At 42.9% G+C, this 17,741-nt stretch overlaps 1 protein-coding gene across 1 annotated transcript in view; it reads right to left on the reverse strand.

Annotated features, from left to right (window-relative positions):
* The window catches only part of Rapgef4 (Rap guanine nucleotide exchange factor 4), a 306,617-nt gene extending 288,889 nt beyond the window's left edge, over positions 1–17,728 (reverse strand). Inside the window, exon 1 of the mRNA XM_004634752.1 lies at positions 17,621–17,728. Within this exon, the coding sequence (XP_004634809.1) occupies positions 17,621–17,685 (65 nt within the window). The 5' untranslated portion in view covers positions 17,686–17,728. The remainder of the gene's footprint in view (positions 1–17,620) is intronic.
* Between the last annotated feature and the right edge of the window lie 13 nt (positions 17,729–17,741).

Genomic DNA, 17,741 nt, shown 5'->3' on the forward strand with positions numbered 1-17,741 from the left:
GTAATCATTATCTACTGCAAACACAATAAACATCAAAACTTCAAAAAGTCTTTTAAAATAATTTTTAAAATGGCTGCTGTTAGCTCGATTTGTGCTACTTTTTTATTTTTTAAAACATTCATAAAATCTCAAGGGACTGAACTTAAGATTTTTTAATTATTTATTACATTTTTCCTCTTTGGTCATTTAATCCTACCTGAGAGACAGACATTTGAATTACAGAGATCCCGAGTTAAACTGAGTTGTTATGGACAGGACTGGCGTAGGCATGGCTGTGAAGGCAGAGCAGGGGGAGGCGCTACAGAAACGGCTCTGTAGGTGGATTATGACGGACCTACACGACTCTGGACAAGAGAGGAAGCTGCCTAGAACTCTGCATATATGCAGATGAGTGCATAAAACCTGAAATTTCTGTTTGGGTCACCAAAATATGAAACTGAACTTCTAGGCACGAGCCGGCCTTCTTCACCACATACGCAGCAGCCTGCGCTTGCCAGAACATTCTGGAGGGTTCCCACAGCTCTGCAGCCACAGGTGTCTTTTCTTGATGGTGATTCAGTCAGGAGCTCTGGGGATTTCTGAAAGTCTGATTTGACACCTTCTGATTTTCTTGAACTTTTTTTTTATTAGTACACATTTGTCACACATAATGATCGACATTCACGATAGGGAATTTGTACAAATGTATATAAATTCTCCTTTTCTTCCCACGGCCCTCCCATCTCTTCAGCCCTCCCCATTACAAAATGCTATTTCCATTTTTTTACTTCCGGTCTCTTTTCCCTTTGCCCTTCCTTCCCTCTCCACCATCTCCTTTCTCAGCTGAACCTGTTCTTCTTACCTCCCAGTATCTGCCCTCCATTATGCTCAAAGCTTGTTTCTGCAGCACAAGCCCCTTTATCCCTGAACTACTGAGTCACACTGCAAGGAACATGAAATACATTTAAAACACAGTAGTAGTGGAGAGGATCTGAGGTTTTGACCCTGCATTATTCCCCAGTATCTACCAGCTGGGAGACTCTAGACAAATAATTTAGCCTTCCAAACCTCACTGTCCTTACTTATAGAACCTGGAAAACAGCACATATCACACTGCTTTTAAAAACAAGTAATGTGAAGATATATACAAAAATCTCAAATCTTGTCATGCACATTCACTTTAGTTCTGTGGCTAGCTCTGTAAGGTTTGTATCGAGGTACACCCCCCCCCCCAAGCCTCATGCAGTCACACGCAGGAACTGGGCCAGTCTGTCATCATCCTGTCAGTCCTGGCCACTCGAGGTATCGCAAAGGGCAAAAAGAGCGAGTGCACAGAAAGCTTCAGGAATAGAGACTAGAGCACACCTTTCCATGTTGCTTAAGGTCACCCCCAAACGGGGGACTAAGGGCACTTTCTTGGGTGTTGAAATATTTCACAACTGGGGAGGTGATTGATGGGGACTTGGGGAGATGATTGGCCACAGGAGTGCTAGTCTCAATGATGGATTAGTCTTCTGATGCGTCAGGGGCAAGGTGCCACTTGGAGCTGGAGCCTGGTCAGAGGAAGTGGGTCACTGAAGGTGTGGCCTGGAAGGAAGGGTTCGTCCCACGCCCTGGCTCCTCCCTTCTCGCTCCACTTCCTATCCACCCTGCCTAAAGCAGCTCTTCCTCCACCACATCCTGCCCCACCGTTCCTTCCTTGGAGTCAGCTAACTATGGTGACCCAAAAGAAACCACTTCTACTTTAAGTTACGGGTGTCAAGTTCTGTGCCCCAATAACGTGGAAAGTAAGACATGCTCTATTGTAAGATGGCAAAAAAACCACACACACACACACACACACACACACACACAAATTAACACTGTATAAAGCATCACTGAATTAGTTACGATGGTAACAATCAGTTTCAAATGTCTTAACTGTCCAAAAATAAGAAAACACTTAAGCACGATTCAAATTATTTCAGCCAATACAAATTATATGTACAAAGATTGCTAATAACCTGAGAAATAATTATCCTATAATGCTCATTTTAAGAGGCAGGAACCATGAAGCATAATCTGAAACATTTTTAAATACACAAATATACACTAAAATTTTGTGACCAGTTAGTCCTAATGATAAGGTTTGCAGAAAAAAAATTCATAGTTGTAAGTCAGAAATTCTTTGAAACAAATATATTTAAATCACTGTTTGCAACCTTTCACAAGCACCTGCCATTTCCCATCTGGAAGGAGGACAAGTCAGCATATGTCGACTGCTAGCTCAGATGGAAGCGGGTGGCCAGGCATGGGGGGGGGGCACCCAGCAATCGGAGCAATCCACAGCAACCCTCACAGCCCACGGGAAGTTGAAGGGTCACGGCGGCAGCCACTGAGCCACAGATCACTTTGATGCAAACGCGTGGTCCTGCTGCCAGCCACCAGTCCTAGCACCTCAACATCACTGAGCTTTTCTTAAAGACATGCTTTTCTTTTCTCCTCATCTTCCTCACTAGCAATATTTCAGGTTCTTAAAATCAATCTCTTTTTAATCCCTTCCATGGCAGTCCTATAAGACAGAAGTCCCTATCAGTGACATGCTGAAAACAGGCCTGGATGGGAATTAAATCAAATTTCCTTATAAGGTCGCCTTTGATCCTAGCCAATAAATATCATTCAGTTCCTATCCAATTCAGTTTGTGACCAGAATCACGGAAAGAATGAAATTCATGAACTGAGATATTGTTTTATCTATTAATAGAAGTAAATAAAATTCAGCGTTATATACCGGCACTGTTTGTTTCAATTCAAAAGCAAAAGATCCAAAGGTTTCTCTATTTGCAGAAGCATTGATGTGGCAGAATTCAAATGTAAAATTCTTTATAGATAAATAAAAAACAATGATAGGCTAATTAAAAATTTGAAATTAGTTTAACTAAAATAAAGAAAAGAAAAATTTCCTTTTAGGTAATTTTTGATACTGGGGATTAAACGCAGGCTTTCTCACTGAGCCACATTCCCTGCTACCTTTTGTTCCATTTTTCTAAGAGTCTCACTAAGTCACTAAATTGCTTGAGCCAAGCTCAACTTTTCAGTCCTTCTTCATCAGCCTGCCAGGGTCCTGGCGATACCAGCATGCACCACCGCGCCCAGCAAGCATTTTTAAAAGTCATTCTTCTGTTTAAATGAGAGACTGAACCAGGATCTTTTCACAGACCTACATCTCCAACCTTGCTGCTCTTTTTTCTCTCGAGACAAAGTTTCACTAAGTTGTCCAAACTGGGCTCAAATTTAGGGTCTTCCTGTCACAGCCTCCCAGAGAGTTGGGATTACAGGAGAGTGCCATCACGCCTACCTCTTATATTTTTTAAATTTTTCCAATGTTCATTCTCTCTTCTCACCAATGTCTATATACTCTTTCCCTAAAATGGATGAGTAATATACACATTTTCAAAATTATTTCTACTTTGCAATTTGACTACTGTATTATCTTTCAGATAACCCAAATAAAACCAGGGTTAAGTGATGCCCACTTTCGATTTCTATAAACTCCTCTAAGGAGCAGTTATAGTGTTCATTTCTCATGTGGATACTTACAGTTAGAATTTCTCATGAGACAAAAAAATTAATCTTCTGAATCCAAGATGTTTTTAAAGCTAAATTTACTTTGAAATCTATAGCCTGCTGCACGCTGGATTCTAAACCCCAGCCTCTAAAGTTGTTAAGATAAATACCCAATGAAGTGCTGAAAAGGCAGGAATCAAAGTAATAGAGATAATGTAAAATGCAATGGAGGAAAAGATAAGGAGCATTCACACACTGATAATGCACAGTTACAGCACAAGGCGAGAGAGCACAATGAAGTTTTATCTATTTATATTCATCCACTGGGCACACTCCGGAGTCACCCAGGGATAAGGCGGTCTTGCTCTCCTCCTCCCTGGAGCTTTCTGTTGTAGCAATAAATGGCTCCCTTTTTTTATGCTCTGACAGTCTGCATAATTAAACAGGGAATCCTCGTCATCTGAGTTGCGAAATGATTTTAGGTGTGTCACATGTAACATCTGGCTATAACTACCTAGTTCTAACTCAACAACTTAGGTCTCCATATACCACCTGGGAATATGTGTGAGTCTGATGTACATGTGGAGCCCTAACACCATGACAGACTGCCCTTATTCTTGTTTGCCTTCCATTTGTGATCAGAAAAGAATTCAACATATTGCTATACCACAATGAGAAAAATGCTGTCTGATCAAAATTCCATACAAAATACTGTTAAGAGGAAAATGGTGGGACGATCAAAAAATTGCTGAAGACAGCAAACAAAGACTTCAAATGAGAAATTGGGAGCAGAGCATGGTGGTGCCATGTGCCACTCTGCCTTAGAGCCAGCTGAGTATGGACTGAAACCTCCACTAACTGTAAGCTAAATAAATTTCCTTCCTGAATTTTGGGTGTCAGGTATTTTGTCCCAATAACCAGAGAAAAGTAACCAAGACATTACACAACAAATAACACATACTGTTTAGCACAGGAAACAATCAACAGAGTGAAAAGATAACCTTTAGAGTGGGAAAAAAAAATACACAAACTATGTATTTGATAAAAGGGTAATATCCAAAGTGAACAAGGGGGGGACAGCGAGGTAGCTCCAGCAGTCTAAGCACCTGCCTAGGCAAATGCAAGGTCCTGGGTTTGATTCCTGGCACCACATGCTGTGCCAGCCCTGCCCCAGGTGCACTGAGATGGCCACCAAGACTGGGCATGATGGTGTAGGCCTGTAACCCTGGTGCTGGAGAGGGTGAAACAAGAGATTCACTACGAGTCCTAGCTGTGTAGTGAGACCCTGTACCAAATACATTAAAAGAAAAAGAATTAAACAAGGATCTCATACAACTCAATAGTGAAAAAAAAAAAAAGATTAAAAAATGAGCACAGACTGAATAGACATGTTTCTAAAGGAGACATCCAAAATGACCAACAGGTACATGAAAAGGTGCTCAACATCCCTAACCAACAAGGAAATACAAGTCCAAGCCACAGTGAGCTATCATCTCACACCAGTAAAATGCTGATTTCTGAAAAAGAAGGTACTGGCAAGGTTGTGGAAAAACAGCCCTTGGGCACTCCGGGTGGGAATGTGTATTGTACATTTGTATGGAGAACAGAATGGAGGTTCTGAATACACATCCTAAGAAAGAAATGAGATCTTGAAGGGACTTCTGCATCCTGTGTCTACTGCTGCATTACTTACATCAGACAAAGTTTGGAAACAGCCTAACAGATCAACAGATGAATGGATAAAGAAACATGATTGCATGTGTGTGCGTGTGTGTGTGTGTGTGGGTGTACACAGTAGAATATCACTCAGCCTTAAAAGTGAAGGAAATCCTGACATTTGTGCAGGAAATCCTGACACTTGTGCATCTGTGGCATGGAGGAAGCTGGAGGTCACTTTGCTGAGTAAAATAAGCCACAGAGAAAACCAAACACGGATGATCTCACTTATTGTGGAATGGAAAACTATCAAACTGGTAGAAGCAGAGCACAGAACAGTAGCTGCTGACGCAGGATGAACGAGTCTGGACATCAAATGCACAGCTACGTGACTATAGTCAAGTACCGCGCACTTGACCCTTGCTGGGAGGGAGGGTAGGTCTTCATGTTCTCCCTCCACACATGCAACTACAGGAGGTGATGAACACGCAGAGCAGCTTGATTGTGGCTATCATTTCACCATGAAGTCACATGTCAAGACATGAAGTTGTGTATCCTAACTTTATATATCTTTCCTTAACTGTATGTCAATAAAGATGAAAGAAATCAATGACTGGAAACACAAGGTTACTCAGATACCAGGCAAAATAATAAAGCCTTCACTTGGGGTTTAAACAGAATTGAAATTTCACACACCAAAAATTAGATTATTAAGTTACAAGTAATGTCCACTTCCTATCAAAGATTTTTTTTCCTACTTATCCCCAGCATCTCAAATATTAACCTTTTCAAGCGGTGTTTAAAAATTCTTTCTTAGGCTGTGGAGATAGCTCGGTGGTCTAAGCACCTGCCTGGAAAGCACAAGGACCTGGATTTGACCCCTAGTACTGCATGAAGTGTCGGCCGCAGAACCCTGGGTGAGTCGTGCCAGCCCTGAAATTATGGTGGTGCCCGCCTGTAATCTCAGCACTGGGGAGGCTGAGACAGGAGGATCACTACAAGTCTGAGCTGTGCAGCATGACCCTGTACCAAATAATTAAATGAAAATTAAAAAAAAAATTTCTCCATTTAATCAAAAAAGAGAGAAAAAAACTTGAACTTTTTAATAGCTTATAACTAACATTCCTATAAAGCAAATCATCCTATTAAGATACTTACATTTGGGCTGGTGAGATGGCTCAGTGATCTAAAGCACCTACTTAGAACAAGCTTGTCAAAGCACAGGGACCATGGTTCAATCCCCCAGCACCACATGACAGCCAGCCCCGCCCCCTTGTGGGCTGAGCTGGCCACACACACACACACACACACATAAAAATAAATTTAAAAAATTTAAAAATAAATAAGATACTTACATTTTACAATCGATTTTACTCAATAAAGATTTTACTCAATTTTTAGAAAATTTTCTTACCCACATACAGCTAAGCATTTTCAGATTGTGCCATCATAGTTAATATATGCTCCTTGGTTTCCACAATTTCAGTTACAGGGCCATACATGGCATGATGGCAAAGCCTGTAGGTTCTTGCTCACCACAACACGTGCTTTAAAGTGGCATCAACACCCCTCCTCCTCCTTGCCCCCACATCTTCACCGAGAGAAGGTGAACAAAGGCACGCACCGTTGTTTGGCTAAGATATGAGAGTGAACATTTTCCCCCAGTCTAGCTGACCTAAACGTGTTCCTCTTCACCTAACCAATGACACCGAACAGCAGCAGTCCAAGTACAGTAGGCACTGGAAAATGCTACTTCAGTCATTGCAACCAAACTTTAGTCACTACCAATGGCTCAAATGTAGAAACCAATATTTATGGAGAATTTTTTGGAAAAAAAAAGTAATCCATCTATTCCTAAAATCTTCTGCTGGCTTAAGTCAGACCACCAGAAAATTATATATTATATTGGTCCCCAGGAAAACTACAATTCCTTGCTATTCCTTAATGCTACATTGAAGGGCCTTTATGAAACTTGCTGGACAGTGCTAGGACGTCATTGAGAATACTGTTCTCCACCTTGCAAAGTATTTTCTCCACATGGCTGAGGGGTCAACTGGTTTAATTGTTCTTCTCCAGCAGGAAAAATTTTGTTTTAAAGACTGAATGATGAAAGAATCTTAGTTTCTTCTTTATGCTTTATAATTTCATGAGAAATTACAAGTTAAATGCCTACCCATTCCCAGAGGAAAAAGACTTAAAATTAATATTAAATTTCTACTCTTGGGAAGCGGGAGATGGGGGGAGGGGAGCAAGCAAAACCCAAATTGAGAAGAACACAGGGAAATAACAATAAGTACAAATCAGTGAATTTCTCAGAAGCAATAATGAACTGAAATGTGGTTATTTTAAAAGATTAACAAAACTGAGAAGCTCCTAGAAAGGATGATCAAGGATCAGCAAACATAAATCACAAATATAAGAGGGATCATTGCTACCTACATTGAGGATACTAAGAGAACAAAATGCTCTATGAACTTTGCCAATAAACTTGATGCCTTAGATTAAATGAATGAATGAACTTGAAAGAACTTGTCAAAACTGACACAAGAAGAGATACGAATTGAGAAGTCCTCTATTCAAAACACTGAATCTAGCTGGGCATGGTGGTTCACACCTATAATCCCAGCACTCTGCAAGGCTGAATCAAGAGAATCACAAGTCCAAGTCCAGCCTGAACAATATAATGACTTAGAGAGACCCTATCTCAAAATAAAAAAGAGCTGGGGAGGTAGGGCAATGAAAAGGTCCTGGGCTCAATCCCTCATAACAACAACAAAAACTGAATCTTCCATAAAAAACTTTCAAACACAAGCGTGGTAGTTGCCTCAGGAGACCTGAAGAGAGACCAAATATTCACAAAGCTGAGGAAGGAAGAGCAGAACTTCAAGGCCAACTGTGGCAATTTAGCAAGATCTTGTCTCAAAATTAAAAAAATAAATAAATAAACATAGATAATTATGTAGCTCAACATTCACTGGGTTCAGTTCTCCAGGACCAAAGCACAAAGACTTTACAAAAAGAAAACAGCTGACCTAGTTGATAAACATTTTTAAAAGAAATAGCATCAATCTTTCACAAGTTATTTTTAAAATAGAGGGATTGGGGCCAGGGAGATGGTTCAGTAGAATAAGTGCTTCCCTGGCAAGTGCACAGGCCTGAGTTCAATCCCTAGATCCGCAAAAAAAAAAGGGTATTACAACTGAACAAAACTAGATCATTTTTTATTTATTTTATGATGCCAAAACAATCTTGATACTAAACCCTGAAAAAAGATTACAAAGAAAGTTACAAGTTCATATTCCTCATTAATAAATATAAAAATCATTAAAATATTAATAAGTTGAATATAGTATATTTATACCAAAATTATAATGCATCATGACAAACTGGTATTTATCCCAGGAAAGCAAGGTTGATTTAAACACTTGAAGATCAATCAGAGCAAATTCTCTATAAAATAAAAGGAAAAAAAAGTCATATGATCATGTCAATAATTTCAGGAAAAAATAATTTGTGAAAGGGAGTGAGGAAGAAAAGGTAATTAACATCATGACTAAACAGAATCCTCTTTCTTGTAAGATAAGAAATCAAATAAGGATGTCCATGCCCACCCCTTCAGTCTTTTCCGAGAAGGCCTGGTCAACACAATAAGGCAAGAATAATAAACAACTGGGGCCGGGGAGATGGCTCAGTGGAATAAGCGCTTCCCTGGCAAGCGCAAGGGCTTGAGTTCAATCCCCATTTCCACCAAAAAAAAAAGAATAATAAACAATAAAAGACATAAAGAACAGAAAGAGTACGTAAAACTATCATTAGTCAAAGGAAAGGAAAGCTACATGCAAAACCCTAAAGATGGAATAGAGAAACCACTAGAACTGAATAACTTGCCCGAAGTTATGCCATTAATAAAATCAAAATTGAAATTCCAACCCACACTCCCAAATTCTTAATCCCTACACTATCCACTTCCTGTTTAGAGGGCCCTGCAGCAGTAGCTACACCCGCATGAGCACACAAACCTCAACTTGGCCATCACTGTCCCAATAGTGGCCTCATTTGAAAATGTGGGGATAGAGGTCAGAAAGATAAATAACGTGGTGCACATGTTAACTTCTCAACTCTGTGACCAAATACCTTAAAAGAACAATTTAAAGCAGAAAAGATGTCTTTTTTGCTCATAGATTCAGATCATGGTTGGCTGGTTCTTTTGCTTCAGAAACATCAGGCCAGAAGAGCATGGTGTTAGAAAATTGCTCACCTCATGGCAACCAGGAAAAAGACAGCAGGAAAGATCCCAAAAGGAAGGGGACAGGGACCACATGTAGACCCTTAGGGCACATTTCACGACCCACCCTCTTCAACCAGGCTGCTCCTCATGTTTCCATCACGTCCCAATAAAATTATGATCTCCCTTCAAATTATGATCTTATCAATAGATCATTCCACTGCTGAAGTTAGAGCCTTGTCACTCAGTCACCTTCTGCAAAACTCACTTCTGAACATGTGATTTGAGGGACACTTTAAATCTAAATCATAATAGCTCACAGCTAGAAAGTAGGGATCACTCAGCAAAGGGCTAGAGGTGACAGACTGCACCCAGTTCTACTCCTGAAACAAAACTGATTCAAATAGATCATATTTTTCCAGACTGAAAGCAAGAAACAACAAGGAGACTTTAAGGCCTTAAATTAATACAAGAATGTCATAAAAGAATTTGTGACTGCTCAGATGTACAAGGTGACACAAGAAAGAGAGAACATAGATAACTGCAAAGTTTTGAGAATGACAGCACTATGACTTCAGTAATAAATCAGGAAAGTCAGGCCAGGGAGATAGCTCAGTGGAATGAGCACCGGCCTGGTAAGTGCAAGGTCCTGAGTTTGATCCCTGGTCCAGGGCCTGCTGTGTTGGTCCCACCCCCAGGGCACACTGAGCCAGCAATTGAGACTGGACATGGTGGCGCGCGCCTGTAATACCAGCTCTTGGGAGGCTGTAAGCAGGCGGATCACTATGAGTCTGATCTCATAGTGAGACCCTGAACACTCTGTAGACCCTTCCCTAAAATACAAAAATAAAAAAAAATAAATAAATAAAACAGGAAAGTCACAAGAGAGACACACCACAATGGGGAGAAGGACAAAGAGAGACGAAAACTTCAAGTAGCAACCTGAAGATAGTTTTGATGGCAAATAACAGAAAGCCTAAGAAACAGTGGTTTATAAAAACAGAGGCAGGTTCATCACAAAGCAAAAATTCTGAAGGAAGAAAACAGCTACTGATCTCTCGGTCCTTCTTGATGACAAGCTGGCTGCCCCAGGCCCAAGCCTCAGGTAGGATTTCCAGGCAGGAAAAAGAAGTGGGTAGCAAATAGCTCCTGTTTCATCGTAAGCCATGGCTTCCCCGGAAGTCTCTGATAGATTTCTGCTACGTCAACCGGCCAGCCCCTTGTCACCTGGACACCCAGCCTTGAGGGAGATGAGAAAATAAATGTTTCTGCAGCAGAGCGAGTGAAGAAAGACAATGTCTGCCACTACACATGAAGGGGGTGTTCGCATGGAAGTAACCACCAGGAGACAGACATGCACCTGGCCTAGACAATGCGCCAAGTACATGCAGTTTCAATAATCTGCATAGTTAAAGCACAGGTGCCTGCTCCGAGAAAGAGAAAGTCTGAAGAGAAAGGAGAGGAGCGGTAGCTCCGTGTTTTGCTTTTCGGGCAGGGGAAGCCAGTGGGTACACAGGATGCTGCTGAGTCAAGCAGGCACAGGATGGCGCCGCCCTCGCTCCGGGCAGCCAGCTGGTGTGCCGGCTCTTTCCTTATCATCCTCCGCACCCGGGCCCTCCCATCCTCTTTCTCTCTCCTGAGCCTTCCAGGACTTCTAAGGTGGTCTTTCTCTCTCTCCTCCCCCTCTGGCTCATCTGTGAATTCAAAGCGCTGAGAGGAAAACTCTTCCCAGACACTGATTAAGATGCATGAAGATGGTTTTGAATCTGACTAAAGAAAAAGGCTAGAACCCAAAGAGATGGTCCGGGTGAGTAAGCGGATACCACAGAAGAGCCACGAAATCTCAGACTCATGAAGAACTTGAACAAAATGAAGCTCCTAGTCCACCCTCACTGGAGTGGGCAGCAGGCATCCACATGGGGGAACCCCAACATGACAAGCAGGCTGCGCCTGCTGTGCTGAGCATCATGTCCCTGTGGTCTCCTCTGGCTTTCAGGCTGCACCCCTGGCCCTCACACCTTGGGTACACCAAGTCATGTGTGCCCAGCCCCGGGAGCCCAGGCCTGGCTGACTGTCCTTTCCTAAACTCTTAGGGTGAGGAAAACCAGCACCACAGACTCTAACCCTCGTCAGAGTATTAGGATCTGACACGTATGCATATAACACACCATATGCTCCTGTGGTTACGGGGCCACAGTGAGATGTCCTCCAAGACACTGCACAGCGCAGAGCTGCCAAGGATTCAATTATAAAACAACATATTGCTAACATGACAAAAAGAGACCACTTGACGCAATGTGCCTCGTGATAGAACGAACACTTTTGTGGCACCGTTCTTGTGGAAAAAATCCACTTAATACACTCAAAACACAAAACCCACTGAATCCAGCCAAGTTCTGTACGAATAATTTACAAGAAATACAGGAGACAGAGAAACGTGTGAGATGACATCAGAGGGGAACAATTAAAATTCAGACTGTAAAAGTATCAGTTTCCTCAAGAAATTTTCCACAAGGAAGAGAGAGAACTCAGACTTAGAAACATGACAACTAAAGACAATTTATTTAGATTTTAATACAAACTGCAAGTGCCCTCAATTTTTTTTTAGTACTGGGGATTGAACCCAGGGCCACACACATGCTAGGTAAGCACTCTGCCTGTTAACTACATCCTCAGCCTCCCCTTTTAAAATTCTGAGACAAGGTCTCGCTAAGCTCAGACTGACCTTAAACTTGCTAGCCTCCTGCCTCAGCCTCCTGAGGAGCTAGGGTTACAGGCTGGTGCCACCAAGCACAGCTACGAAGGTCCAAATGTTTAATATGATAATGGTATTGTTTTCTTTTATAGTGCTTGTCTTGAAGACATATATAAAATATTTACAGGTGGAAATAAAACCATATATGAGATTTCCTCCAAAATAATCCTGGTAATCTTGGGGAGAGAGGGAAATCAATGTATCAATAAGACCCTATTGGCTAGAGATGATTGCGGGAATGGCGGAAGGGTGGTACCCGAGGATCCTAAGAATCACACTGTTCTCTCTTCTTTTTTCATCTGTTGAAATTTTCTGTAATAAAGGCTGTTGTTTTTAAATAGTAGATTGCACTATAGCTATGAAATGCCATTTTGTCAAAAAAAAAAAAAAAATTCACATCAGCCAGGAAACACAGAAGCAGCAGTAGAGGCAAATAAAAGAACCTGTCCATAAGGCTGCAGATGCCACTCTGCTATCCCCAAAAAGGATGCATGTGACCATTTTACCCTCCCTCCATTTATACCCTTTACTGGGAGGGCACCATACTGGAGCTGGAATAAAATGATAATTTTTTTAAAAATGCAGGAGCTAATGTCAAGGGATGTGAAAAGACAGTTACAGTACCGTGGTATCTGACTTGGGTTACTAGAGTGCTGGACAAAGTGTGCTATGGCGATATTTGTAGTGGTCACCTAATTGCTAGAGGCGCTGGCCAAGCTGTCCTGAGGCATTCCCGGAACCATCTTCTGATTAGAATTCAATCCCTGTGCTCGGTTGCTCTAGGAAAAGAATGCAAGCTGCAGGCCTGGAGACATAAGCATCATGACCTCCTGGCAGCTTCGCCTCTCCCTGAAAATGAGCTTCTGGAAACAATTGGATTTCCCATTCCGCTCGCCTAGGAGAAGAGTACATTAGCCTAAGGGTTTGAGTGTCCACTTCTCTGAGGCTGCAGATTTTATTAGCAACTTAATGAACTGCCTGGTATTTTAAGGTCTCAGAGTCCGGTTCCTATGTATCCAGCCCTGAAAGATGCATTAATTCTTGATGTGCTGACAAATCAGGATTGCGAGGCTACAAGGCCAGCCCTGAGCCCTGGAGAAATTCCTAGGGTAATGCAACCCCTGGGAACCTGCTAGGGAGACACCAGCCTCTCCCAGGGATGCGCTCTGCTCTGCGCTTTGATCTATTCCATTCCTCAAGGGTGGGACCATGGCTAATGCTTCTTTGATATCTGAGTCAACTTCTCACACCATGTGTGCTACAAAGCAATTTAGTTTTAACAAATTGGTTCCTTGATTTCATTCACTCTCTCCTTCAAGCATCTCAAAATAGCCAGTTGGAGTGGGGAGGGGGTGCGGAGGGAGTGAGGAGGGGGGTAAGTCAGAGTGCAAAGCAGCTGTCTGAGAGGTATCTTTAAAGGAAGCAGGAACACTTTAAAAACTTCCTCAGCTACTTTTATTTCTTACACACTCATCAGTGTTGACTTGGTTTTTTGCTTTGGCCTGAGAAGCCATGGATCCTCAGCCTGCCAAGCAGCTGAGGATGCCTTCTCAGGGACACCAACGTCCTCACTAAAGGACCAGGAACCCCGAACACTGCCCATTCTTTCCCAAAGGAACACACAGTGTATTTCATTTCCAATAGCTTTGCTTTCAATCACTTAGCTCCAGTCTTTCTTCCAAAGCAAGGAATGGCAAACTCTCTCTGGGAAGGTTCACACAGCAAATATTTGAAGCTCAAGAGTCCACAAGTCTTGGTCACAGCTGTTCTATTCTTCCACCGGGGTGTGAGGCAGCCACAGACAATACAGAACCAAGTAAGTGTGGCTGTGCTCCAATGAAACTGGTTACGAACAATGAAAAGCGACCTGAAGATAAATGCCACAGGTCACAACATATTACTCTTTTCTGGATTTATTTCCAACCAATCAATAACGTAGAAACCATTCTTAGTGCAGGAGATAATAGACAAGCGGCTTCCACACCCAGCCCGCACGCCATAATCTGCCAAGCCTGCCCCCTCATGATAAACGGCCAGCAATGATTCACCAAACGTGTGTGACAACATGTGGTCCCTGTCCTTCATAACACTCCCTTACAAAACCCCAGAACCATGACCTAGCAATGCTTCAGTTCACACATAAAAAATTTAAGACCTTGTGAGAAAAATACTTTTCACTAAAATGAAACAATGGTCAGCATACTTTTTGAAAAGTGATGTCTTATATATCTAAAATCCCAAAAAGTAGGAACCATGTAAAGCAGTCCTAGTTAACCATACTTGCTCAGAGGAAAAAAATTACATAATCCATAAGCATTGCCAATGTGTCTCGTCTGCTGAGACTTTTCAATTTTTGATTTACACATTGCAATGCTTGCTATTTTCCTGATTTTAAGATTAGCATTTGTTGACACTCCTCTACTCACAGTCCAAAACCATGAATGGCTGATTCATAAAAAGCTTTAGATTTTTTTCCCCTAACCGAATTCTCACATCTACATATATTCAGCTCCCCTGGCCACAGGCAAGGTAGCATACTGGCCTGAACACATGTATCCAAGGTTTCGTCTTCCTTGTTGCTTTGTGTCAACTGTCACTATACCCTTCTTTCCTTCTACATATTTTCTATTTTTACTCCCTTTTTGTTTCCAATCCCAGGGTTCTTCTTTCCCTAGCTGTCCACAGTAGTTGTCATTTGAACTACACTTACCAGCTCTGTTCCTATTCAAAGCTCCCAGAATTACACCCCCAATTGCACAAAGCAGTCCACGGTACCATCCTTTCATTTTCGTGCATTTGCATGCTTAAAGAGCATCTATAATTAAGTTTTGTGAAAACAGAACATATGGTGGCTTATACCCATGATCCCAGCGCTTAGGAGGCTGAGACAGGAGGACCAAGAAGAAGCACATGGCAAGAGCCTGTCTCATAAAAACAAACCAAAAAAAAAAAAAAAAAACCACGGATTCCTCTATTCCAGATTTGGTCACTAGAGGAATCTGTGGTGCTACATCTTTGTGGCTTTGCTCCAGTGGCCCCTCTGCATGGCGTGTCCTCCCTGCTCTCTTCCCTGGCAGACCTGATGACTCTCCCTTCTGCATTCCCAAAGCACTTTCCACACCTCCACCAAAGCCACTTGCCACTGAACCGTGCTCAGTTGCTGATGCAGGGGTACCACCACCAACTCACCACTCCCCAAAACAATATGCAAGTCTCACTTTGTTATTGTTGTATCCCTTCTCTTAAAAACAAACAAGACAAGCCAGACATGGTAGCACACACCCACAGGCCCAGCTACTTGGACGGAGGACTGTTTGGGTCCAGAGGTTCAAAGGGCAACATGGAAAGACCCTGTCTTAATAAATAAATACATAAGTAGACAATCTAAGTAAAAATGCAACCTCAAATCATGTCCCCTGAGGCCCTCTTACAATGAGACTGTGTTTCCTCAACTGCTCTCTTCATAGGAATTCTGGCACCAGCACGCAGTACAGGCAAGGTGGTCTCAACACCACAAAATAAAAAGGCTTGCAGGGCACCTAGCAGTTGTGAAAGTACGTGTGCCTCTTTCTCTTCCATCTGCCTTCTCACCCCTGAGAGGGAGCTCTCGCCTCATTTTTCAGACACTCAAGGAGATAAAAGTGACACATCCAGGATCAGAACTAATGACAGCTGTGGCCTGAAAGCCTCAACTTACGGATCTGTCCACGATCATCTGCACTTGGGAGTGTTTATTTTTCACCTGGTTGATTTCTTCCCTGTATGAATGGTGGCATTAAATAAAGGAACCATGCTCTTAAAATCCATTCCAAACAAAATCATTTAGGCAGAATCACACCCTGAAAGACAATAGCCAGAATCAAATATGCTCCAACTTATACTGGCATTGTCCAATTTTACCGTACGTACTTATGCACTACAGGGTTTCTAGTGGATTATCAACGGTTCAAAAAAAAAAAAAAAAAGACATGCCATGCATTTCTACAAATAGAAGTATATGTTATTATCTAAAATTTCACTCATGTGGAAGCATTACTATTTATAGATTAAACACAGAATCTTAATTGTCTACTGGTTTAAGAGTTCATTTTTCCTAAACTTTTAACATAAGAACACTTATCACATTAGCAGGCTCTACACTTAAATCTGCTCTTTGTTCCTCTGCATAATTCTGTACAATTTAACCATCACTTCAATTGTCTTACTATTTACTGCATGTAACACTATTATTAGCACATATCATTTTAGACATAAATGGGGCAAGACCTGCCAAAAAATATTTCTACTGTGTGGTAACTAGAAGCCAAGGTTATTTCTCAGATATATTAAGTTACTCAAATTAGCTACCTTTAGCTTTTTCTCAAATTCTTTTTTTTTCTTTCCATCAAAGGCCTATACTAGAGTATGCACAGCGTGTCACACTTAAGAGTCTCAAGTTCGAGCTGGTTACGAATCTGCTAATTGAAAATTTTTTCAATATGGCAGAGCACAAAATACCTCACACACATGCAAATAGAGAGGCCATGCAGAGAGCTGCAAGACGCAAATCACTGCCCTTCTGCATCAAGCTCCGAGATCCCCTGGCCGTTCGCTGTGCAAGATTTTTCGCCCAGTTCTTCAAAGTTCAGATGCCGCATCTTTTAATCAGGGTAAGAAACTCTAATTGTTAACATACTGTGTAATGTTTACTGCTAAACCTGCAAACGGGACCAGCAGAAGATTATGCTGTCAGTGCCTGGAAACAACTGTGATGCACTGTCAGATGTTAGCCCACCTTCCTTAGAACTGTGCCCCAGAGTGGCATGCTTTATGGTTTTAATTTTTTAGAGTTAGGAGTCTTTCCCCAAGAAGCAGATACTAAGACGAAAGCAGCCTCCCGTGTGACCTTCCTAGCACAGACCTTGAGGGAGCGAGTGTGGGGCAGAGGACTGCGATTTCAGCCAAGGACTGCACAGCGCGTTTGCAACCCTCGCACTGTTTTCAGGAACAACAACAGACGGGTGTTACTCCGCACCTGCCTGAACCCCCGCCCCTCTTTAAACTTAAATTACATCCACTTGGATGGGCTGAAAGGCGGAAGACCGGGTGTATCCATGCTTCCTTCCGTCCCACGATGCGGGAGAAAACAAAACCCTCCACCCCCCATCGTGGAACTGCGGCGCCCGGGTAGCGGCGGGCCAGGGCGCAGGCCAGGCGGAGGCTCCGTGCCCGCGCCGCGGCCGCCCCACCACGTGCGGCGATCTGAAGCGGTGGCGCCCCCGAGAGGCGGGGTCTGTGCCCGCCCGCGTCCGGAACCAGGACCTCGGCCCCTCTCCCCGCCCGGACACCTCGGCCCCGCAGCCAGCCCGCGCTGCGCCCCGGTACCGGACTGCGGCCCCGGGTGGTGGTGCCCGCTGGGGTCGCGGAGCCAGGGCGGCCCCGCGGAGCCCGAGCCTGGCTGGGGACCCGGCCCGCGATACCTTTTATCCAGGCAGGCGATCCACTCGGCGGAGGAGGAAGAATGGGCAGCGTGCGCAGCGACCATGGCTGCGGCGACCTCGGCGCGCTGTCTCCGCCTCCGCCTCCGCCTGCGCCCCGCGC

The sequence above is a fragment of the Octodon degus genome, unplaced genomic scaffold, assembly GCF_000260255.1.
Source record: "Octodon degus isolate 3935 unplaced genomic scaffold, OctDeg1.0 scaffold00065, whole genome shotgun sequence".
In the NCBI taxonomy this organism is placed as follows: domain Eukaryota; kingdom Metazoa; phylum Chordata; class Mammalia; order Rodentia; family Octodontidae; genus Octodon; species Octodon degus.